General features: G+C 33.8%; 1 protein-coding gene across 1 annotated transcript in view; it reads right to left on the bottom strand.

Annotated features, from left to right (window-relative positions):
• The window catches only part of LOC135210393 (uncharacterized), a 28,619-nt gene that overhangs the window by 18,072 nt on the left and 547 nt on the right, over nucleotides 1–10,000 (bottom strand). The window contains exon 2 of the mRNA XM_064243298.1: nucleotides 5,396–5,447. Coding sequence (XP_064099368.1) covers nucleotides 5,396–5,447 — 52 coding nt within the window. The remainder of the gene's footprint in view (nucleotides 1–5,395; nucleotides 5,448–10,000) is intronic.

Here is a 10,000-nt window from a genome sequence, read left to right as displayed (position 1 = left end):
TATATATATATATATATATATATATATATATATATATATATATATATATATATATATATATATATATATATATATATTGGTAAAACAGGAAAGAATTCTGATGTCAGTGTAAATGAAACAAAATAAAATCGAAACAATATTAGTATAAAAGGCATATAATTTCGTTTTAAGGAGTCATGTGATTTAATCGAACTTTTGGGATGGTCGTTAGTCTAAAAACAGTTATTTCATATATATATATATATATATATATATATATATATATATATATATATATATATTATCATATATAAGTATATATGAATGATTATAATCGCATTAACATTTGATTTGTTATAATGGGTAAGATTCCTCACCGGTTCCTATGATTTGTTTATAAGGGAAGGTAAGATTCCTCACCGGTTCCTATCGACCATTGACATTAGTTTCTTTGTGATATATGGATGCTGTATATATATATATATATATATATATATATATATATATAGCCTATACATACGTATATATATATACATATATATATGTATATTATTATATGCTATATATATAATATAATATATATATACACCAGAATATTAACTCGGAAGACAATCGTTGTAGTACAAAGATTCGAGAAATTAAACACAAAAAAAAAAAAAAAAAAAAGTGAAAAATCAATCATTGTCACCTGTTTATGAGACTTCTCTAGTGTACCTTAATATATTAAGCGTATAATTTACAGAAGGGAATCTAGACGACGTAGGCAGAGCATCAGCCACAATTTTTCACATACCGAAACCTTTTAATAAAACTTTATGCCACATCCTAAAGGTGTCTCCAATCTGACAGAGCAATGATGAAAGACATACCCGTGGCTTTCAAACCGACGACATCTAATTTGTCGCATGCATATGGCTTAAAGACACGGCGAAGGCAGACAAGTATAGCCTGTGATTACTTTGTTGCCCTGATTGCATTCGATCCAGACCCTCATTTATTGTGGAATGGAGAAGCAGGAGACTGAGCCACACTTTTATGCAGTTCTATTTTTCATTCGGGACGGCTAGAATTTGTTGATAGATGACCAGAGTTTTTTTACTAGTGGGGTCTCTTTCAACTTTCTGGAGCGCTGGGACTTGCATCCATGACCCCCCCCCCCCCCCCCCCCCCCCCCCCCCCCTTGCCCCCCCCCCCCCCCTATCGTATTCCCTTTACCGATTTATCCGATTCAAAAGCTTTTTTTCACACACACACACACACACACACAAACTGTCCACAATAATTCTTAAAAATTATGTAGACACAAAAACTTACTTAACCAAAATAAATACAGTAGTTTGTTTATAGCGTTTGTGCATCTCCTTTTGACTTTTCGTCAGCGACCAAACCTACAAGAACTAGTGGAAAGTTATAAAGATACCACTGTATGTATTTTGGAGAAGTGCAGATTTGCAAGCTGCATTCCGTTTTACTCATTTTTAACCATTTTTGTGGACCTCCTTTTATTTCATGCCATTAGTTCTAACAAGACAAGAGGGCATAAATGTAGCTTGCTTCATTTCTGAATTATGCTCTCTCTCTCTCTCTCTCTCTCTCTCTCTCTCTCTCTCTCTCTCTCTCTCTCTCTCTCTCTCTCTATGTTGTTATTAGTAATTCAGACATTTTCTCTGTGCATTGTCCGCAAAAATTACATCCATTTCTGAAATACTGCGTTCGAAACTGTAGTTCCAATACAATATATAATCATATCATATATCCGCATTTTAGTTCTTTGCAGCTTCGTAAAACACTTTTTTACTCATATAGAATGCCCAGTTTACCGATATTAATATTTTGCTGGAGAATAAATCACTCTCTTTTTGCGGTGTAGACCGGCGGAACGGTTAATCAAATCAGAGCCGACGACAGTGTTTACGGTCATAAAGGAGACGACATTACCGCTATAAAGATACCAGACTATAATATAGTTTACAGTCGTGTGTCTCATCTTTATAGCCATTGCACGATAATCTCTGCTTATTCATATGTATCTACCTGGTGTCTTTCGAGCTATATAATGTACGATAATCTCTGCTCATCCACGATTAGCGACTTGTCACTTTCGAGCCATTGCACGATGTATGATAATCTTTGCTAATCCATGTGTAGCGAGTTAGCAACCTGTCAACTTTCAGGCAATGCATGATGTACGGATGTACGATAATCTCTGCGGAAGTATTGTTAAGAGGATATAATTCCTTTGAGGGCTCGGCGTGATAGATTGTAACTCCAGTATAGTGAAAGGGATTCGTCACTGTCTCCCGTTCCCCCTTTATCGGGAAAGGTAATAGATGATGATGATATGTCATCAGATCTTGATGGGCGAGGCCCTTGGCCGTACTTGAGGCATTAGTGTTCTCTGTATACGTGCTTGCATTTGTCTATTGCAAGCCTGAAATATTTCATATCCTGTATTATACCGTCTAGTTCGCACCCTTTGAAATCCTGATATATGTCACCGACAAAAGTTTTTTTTTTTTTTTTTTTTTTTTTTTTTTTTTTTTTTTTTTTTTTTTTTTTTTTTTTTTTTTTTTTTTTTTTTTTTTTTTTTTTTTTTTTTTTTTTTTTTTTTTTTTTTTTTTTTTTTTAAAATTTTTTTTAAAATTTTTTTTTTTTTTTTTTTTTTTTTTTTTTGTTTTTTTTTTTTTTTTTTTTTTTTTTTTTTTTTTTTTTTTTTTTTTTTTTTTTTTTTTTTTTTTTTTTAGGCGGCAATATGGAGAATTGGAAACGATAGTATGAATAATTGTTATAGTATTATTAGTCTCTTTCTCGAGCTACACTATTAGGACCCCTTAAATATTAACCGTGATAGTAAGGATGAAAAGAGATGTGATTGACGGTAAGCGACCTTTTGATATTTGCAGATTTATAATCGAGAAAATCAATATAGATTGCCGACGTATCTTACCATCAGGAAATAATCTTCGTTTATCACTCCTGCTCACAGGTAAATGGTTCGAGATTTTAATATCCCTTTTCAAGATTATTTACAGCAGTGACTGGATCCAAGCGGCACTTACCATGTGGGAAAATAGCTGGCTAACTTTCGATTAAAAATTAATTCAAATTATATTGTGCGGGACATGTAATGTTCTTATCGTAAACATGGGAAAACGTGACATTAATTTTGCCAAGAGGTGTGTCAGAAGACATTTTAATGACTGAGTGGTATTTTCAACAACTCTGATTATAAAACAGATGCTTGTTTTTCTTCTATTTTTTGCATATTCATCTTCAAACCAAAAAGGCTCCAGTGTCTCTCCCGAATTGAGGTGAGATCGCTGATTCTATGTCATATTCTGGAATCCTTATCTGTCATTACGGGGTGCCTTTTGTAAAACTATTTCTTCGCTGTTAAGTTGTGAAGCTAAAGAATCCTTATTATTGCTTTGAATGGAGTGCGCCCCCCTCGTTAAACAAGACAAATAAATAGATAAATAAAACGAGCCCAAGACCTTCCCCAGCATTGAACTATTGATGCAATCGTTTCACATTGAAGGTCAACAAACGTTCAACCGTTTCAGCTTTGAAAAATGATAGAAATAAAACTGATGAAGAGTGGATTGCCTAAGGTTCTTCCCAGCGTCCCTTCCTTACGTCCATAGCTGCAAAACCTTCCATTTCTTTTGCTGTATACCTTTGTTCATACACTCCCTTACATCCTGCTTCCCACATTCTCTTAACAATTGTTTCATATTGTAACTGGGAGTTTTTCCTCCTGTTACAGCCTCCAAAATTTCTTTATTCTTAATTTCCCTTTCAGCAATGTAAGGCCTCATCATAAAGTCCCATCGTTTGGCACTTTGGCCTAATTTTATAATCCATTCCAGTAAACTGAAGAGGCCGTGGCATTCTGCTTATAAGGGGAAGGGGCGTTTTTAGCTTCTCAATCGAGCCAGAAAAACAGTGTTGCATATAAAGTCAAACCAAGAGAACTATGTGCTAATGTTTAAGAGATAAATAGCAGGGACTCTTCATTCTAAACTATATAGAGGCCTTAATTATTATTATTATTATTATTATTATTATTATTATTATTATTATTATTATTATTATTATTATTATTATTATTATTATTATTATTATTATTATTATTATTATTATTATTATTATTATTATTATTATTATTATTTAGGTCTCTCTCCTCTTTTTATAAAATCAATATAATTCACCAATGAATATTATTGTTTACCTGATATACTCGAATTATTATTATTTTTATAGTGTGGGGTTCCGGGTTGCATCCTGCCTCCTTAGGAGTCCATCACTTTTCTCACTGTGTGTGCTGTTTCTAGGAGCACACTCTTCTGCATGAGTCCTCTAGCTACTTCGGCATCTAGTTTTTCCAGGTTCCTTTTCAGGGATCTTGGGATCGTGCCTAGTGTTCCTATGATTATGGGTACAATTTCTTATTTCTATTTCAGGTCCTGATAATTATCAATCTTTTCTCTCTTTTTCTTTTCTATTCTGGTGTCCCATGGTATTACGACATCAATGACTGATACTTTCTTCTTGATTTTGTCAATCAACGTCACGTCTGGTTTATTTGCTTGTATCACCATATCTGTTCTGATACCATAGTCCCAGAGGATCTTTGCCTGATCGTTTTCTATTACTCCTTCAGGTTGGTGTTCTTACCACTTATTAATGCAAGGTAGCTGGTGTTTCTTGCACAGGCTCCAGTGGAGGGCTTTTGCAACTGAATCGTGCCTCTTTTTGTAATGGTTCTGTGCAGGTGCCGGACATTCACTTGCTATGTGGTTTATGGTCTCGTTTGTCATATTACACTTTCTGCATATGGGTGAGATGTTATTCCCATCTATCGTTCTTTGGACATATCTGGTTCTTAGGGCTCGGTCTTGTGCCTCAGTTAGCATTCCTTCTGTTTCGTTTTTGAGTTCTCCCCTTTGTAGCCATTGCCATGTTTCATCGCTAGCCAGTTCTATAGTCTGTCTCATGTACTGTCCGTCCATTGGTTTGTTTTTATTATTATTATTATTATTATTATTATTATTATTATTATTATTATTATTATTATTATTATTCAGAAGATGAACCCCATTTTTATGGAACAACCCCACAGGGGCCATTGGCTTTAAATTCAAGCTTCCAAATATGAATGTGTTCACTGGAAGTAAGAGGAGGTAAATAAAAAATTAATGAATTTATTAATAAATTCATTAATAAAAAATTAATGAATTAATAAATTGATAAAAATGTATTAAAATGAAAGGAGAACAGTATTAGGTTAGTAGCTGTCACAGATAAAGAACAGGTTAATTCGAGATGAACCCGAATTATTCACTGTTAAGTTACTGATTTCGTATGTTTGCTGTTTTCATTAATATGAATATTTATGTTTGTCGAAAATCGTTACCTGCGACGTTGAATGAAGCCAGAAGAATCATCAAGGCCAAACACGGAGTCATCTGGAAGGAAAAGAAAATTCTGTAGAATGAAAATCATCACAAAATTAAGGTTAATGAAATCAGTCCCTTTCCAGTTGAAGCGCACTTTTCTGTTATATTCGTAATGACTTGTCAATAACATTGGCAAGTCATTACAAATGTATTGATTACTTTCATGTATGTATATGTGTACGTATACATAACATGTTTATATATAAATACAACATGTCAGTCCCTTTCCAGTTGAAACACTCTTTTCTGTTATATTTGTAATGAATTGTCAGTAAGATAGTTATTTGGTTAGGTTTAGCCGTGTTTTGTGCATTCAAATGTGATTCGAAGCCATACTCACAAATATATATATATATATATATATATATATATATATATATATTATATATGTGTGTGTGTGTGTGTATATACACACACACCCACCAACATATATATATATATATATATTTGTGAGTATGGCTTCGAAACACATTTGAATGCACAAAACGCGACCAAACCTAACCAAATAACTATCTTATTGACAGGTCATTACAAATATAACAAAAAGAGGGCTTCAACTGGAAAGGGACTGATATGTTGTATTTATATATAAATATGTTATGTATACGTACATGAAGTAATCAACACAATGACGGGGAACATGAATCAATTTCTGACCCACATCGAGATCGAATCCAGGTCTCCCCATTGAAAGTCCTTTTAATTGAAGGACCCGGGCTCGATCCCGATGGGAGTCATTTTTTTTTCTTTTCCTTTTATTATTATACAGTGAATATAATCAGTTTTGCTACTCTAAATTTTCGTATTTAGCCTTCTGGGCCTGATTGCTGTGACAACCTGAGGTCCCTAGCTGGAATTTGATTATATGCAATCTGTTCACTAATTGGTATCATTGTCTAGGTTTTTTAAATGATTTTTCTCAATACTATTACTGTTATTACCATTATCAGGAATACACTATTTTTTAAACTTCTTCAGCAACTTTGTGGTTATTGCATTATCTATACTTTGTATACTCAGTGTATATGGCCCTGAGCTGAAATAGAATTTATTATTATTTGCTGGAAGAAGACCTTCATTAATGCAGGTTTTATTGAAAATAATGGCTATCTCAGCCGCGTTTATTTTGTATAGAAGTTTCTCTATTCTTCTTATCACTGACTTTTCTGTACTCAGATTGGCTATTAAAATGCCAAATGGGGGATTCATGTAAAATACGTGGTATTTGTCAGTTGAATATATTATACAAAATGTAGGACAAATTGGATCTTAAATGTTCTTCTGGATTCCTCTTGCTCATGGGCGTCTCTCTCTCTCTCTCTCTCTCTCTCTCTCTCTCTCTCTCTCTCTCTCTCTCTCTCTCTCTCTTCTTGCAACGTTTCGTCCTTAAACCAACCCAGAAGGACATCGTCGGGCAGGTATTGTGGCACTGAAATTATTGCGTTTGTTGTTTAAGATTAAGCCAGTCTTGTGCTGGCACGGACTCTTGCTCCTGGAGCAGCCCGTAATTCTTGCGGGAGTCCTACAGAATATATGGTCAGTTGCACATGCTGTGTAACAGACTATATATACTGTAGGACTCCCGCGAGAATTTCAGTCCCACAACACCCGCCCGACGATGTCCTTTTGGGTTTTAAGAACGAAACGTTGCAAGATGAGAGGAGAAGGGGAGAGAGAGAAGAGAGAGAGAGAGAGAGAGAGAGAGAGAGAGAGCAGACGCTCCTGAGCAAGAGGGATCCAGAATGAGTCATTTAGTATCCTCTGTCGATTAGGCTCAAGATCCATTTTATACTGCATTTTGTATAATATATTCAATTTGACGAATACCACGTTTTTGACCTGAATCCCCCTTTTGGCGTTGTAATAGCCATTTTGAGTACAGAGGAAAAGTCAATAATAAGAAGAATAGAGAAACTTCTATACAAAATAAATGCGGCTGAAATAGCCATTATTTTCAATAAAACTTGTATTATTATTATTATTATTATTATTATTATTATTATTATTATTATTATTATTATTATTATTATTATTATTATTATTATTATTATTATTATTATTATTATTATTATGTGTGGGGGCGGTGAAAGGTAGGTAAGTAACTAGATATATCTGATGGCTTCATGCAAAGCTCGTTTTGCTGGCGGTACCAGCATAAGTGTGCTCGTGATATAAATTACCAAGGGGGGAAAAAAGTTTTTCAGTAATGGACATTCCTCGGCGTGACTCTTAGATTAATTAACCTACTCAACGCGCGGAGGTCGGCCAGTATTGTTTATCATGAATAAAGACTGGACACACATATACGTACTGTCGGCCAAAACGCTGGTGGCAGTGTTTCAAAATTTTTCGTTCACCTGCCTGAGGCACGATTCTTGCCTTATTTATCTATTTTTCTTTTTAAAGATGGAAGAAATCACGTAATGACGTTAAAAACAGTCACTGATATCTTTAGAACATTATGTTATGTTATTGTGTAAAACTATTTTCCATATTAATGTGAACGAAACAAAGTGATAAAAAACGTCATATCACAACCATAGATATACATTACCAAATAGATAGGAGACACCTATCAATAGTAGTATCGCATAAACATAGTCCTTAAATTATAATTTCAATATTAAGTTGAAGGTAGTTGAACTATTACATTTGTTAAATTTTACAGAAAACATTGGAATCTCACAAAATGCTATCAAATTAAAAAAAAAAAAAAAAAAAACTATCCTAACAGTGTGAACCAGGCGACCTCACTATTGCTTTTGATGTTATGTGCACGGGAATCTAATGTCAATGTGTCATTTATCGGTCTAAGAAACATCCCTCGATGAGCGAGAGACAATTATTGCACTCCATTCGGTGCAAGTTCCTGTTGGAGAGATATCAAGAAAGCTTAATAAACCGGAGAGAATCATACATAGATGAATCAAATTGTTTAAAGAACGGCAAATTTAGAACATGGGCCTAGAGGTGGAAAACCTCGAAGCACCACAAGAGAGCAAGACAATACAGTAATGTAAATGTTGCTGAGCAACATTCATTTGTGAATTTTGAATTCTAGAATTTCTAGTGCCTCGTCACGACATTGCTGAACCAGGAATCATGACTAGCTCTACGCTTATGACTGATGTCTGATGAATACTGTAGATGGAGAGGAAGAGATTTTTAAATCTACACTTGAAATCTATGATAGTTATCTAATGAATAAGTCTAATGAATAAGCAAACTTATCTTTGATGGATGAGAGATTCAGTTAGGCTTATTCTTTTTTTTTGTTTTTTTTATCAGTGGCCAGTGAATACCACTGATAGGGAGGGAAACAGTTTCAATGATGCATGCATTTTTTTTTCTTCAAAACCTAAAGAATACATTTTATTGGGAGATACTTTATTAACATCCGTCTAATCCCTCCATCACTTCTATACGCCACCTCCGCTCTCTTCTACATCTCAGGCGACTCGATCCGACTTCTCGCTACGAACTCCGACAACGGACGCCTTAAAATGCATGTTTATAAAATATTTTCTGTTCAAAGAAACTTTATCTTTCATCCCCCAAAATATGTGCATACACTCGTGTTACACCCTGTAGCCGTCATAGAGCACCCCTTGATTAAAGCAGTAAGAATTTCTTGAAAAAAAAAAAAGTATGAAATAGACTTAAACGAGAACGTCACCTTTCATATTTCTTATCTTTTCAGCTACTTATAATATGCTTATGGTAGTAGGTCTAGGTATACATTTGAAACTAATTTGAATTAATTTCTGTTTAGAAGAAATGAATAGCTACAGAAAGATCAACCTAAGAAAGCTTTAATGAAAGTAAGCCTTTCTTAATGTATTCGTCAGTTTTGACTCCCACAGCTTTCCAACGTGTCCTTATGAAACAGGATGATATGCAAAGAATTCGATAAAAAATAAGACTGAATTATATTCGTTTGATTTTTTTATGATTGCTTTTTGACTTTAAATAATTAAAGTAAAAAAGCAAATTAAGTTAAGCAATTATGAAAAGGATAAAAAGAAAGGCGAACATGGCTAATAAAACAAGAATAACTGGAATAATCAAATAAAGCAGATTAATACACACACACACGTATATATATATATAATATATATATATACTATATATATATATATATATATATATATATAGATATATATATATTATTGTCAATTAAATATTCATTTATACTACGTATCCGAGAGAGTATAGTACTGCTGAAAATAGACCTTGGCTAATCATGTGTGAAAATCAGATGTCCAATTTAGGCCCACTAAATGTCATGCAAGTTATTTTATTGATCAAAGGACAAAATTACTTTAATTAAACATCGTTTTCTAAAAATGTTAACGCCTTGATGTATCATTTATCGGCTTTAGGAGACGTATTGACAACACCCCAGTGCAGTACGATACGTTAAGTCAAGACTCGAGCGGCAGCATAGCCAACTTCAAAATGCTTCGGTATGCTGTCACGAAGCTAGAGTTGAGAATAAAATTAGAAATCGTGAACCCATCGGTATATATTTTCCTTACTTTGCAAAATAATTATCGTTAATA

This window comes from Macrobrachium nipponense, chromosome 39 (genome assembly GCF_015104395.2).
Source record: "Macrobrachium nipponense isolate FS-2020 chromosome 39, ASM1510439v2, whole genome shotgun sequence".
In the NCBI taxonomy this organism is placed as follows: Eukaryota; Metazoa; Arthropoda; class Malacostraca; order Decapoda; family Palaemonidae; genus Macrobrachium; species Macrobrachium nipponense.
The sequence above is the reverse complement of the archived record's forward strand: the minus strand, read 5'-3'. Positions and strand labels throughout refer to the sequence as shown.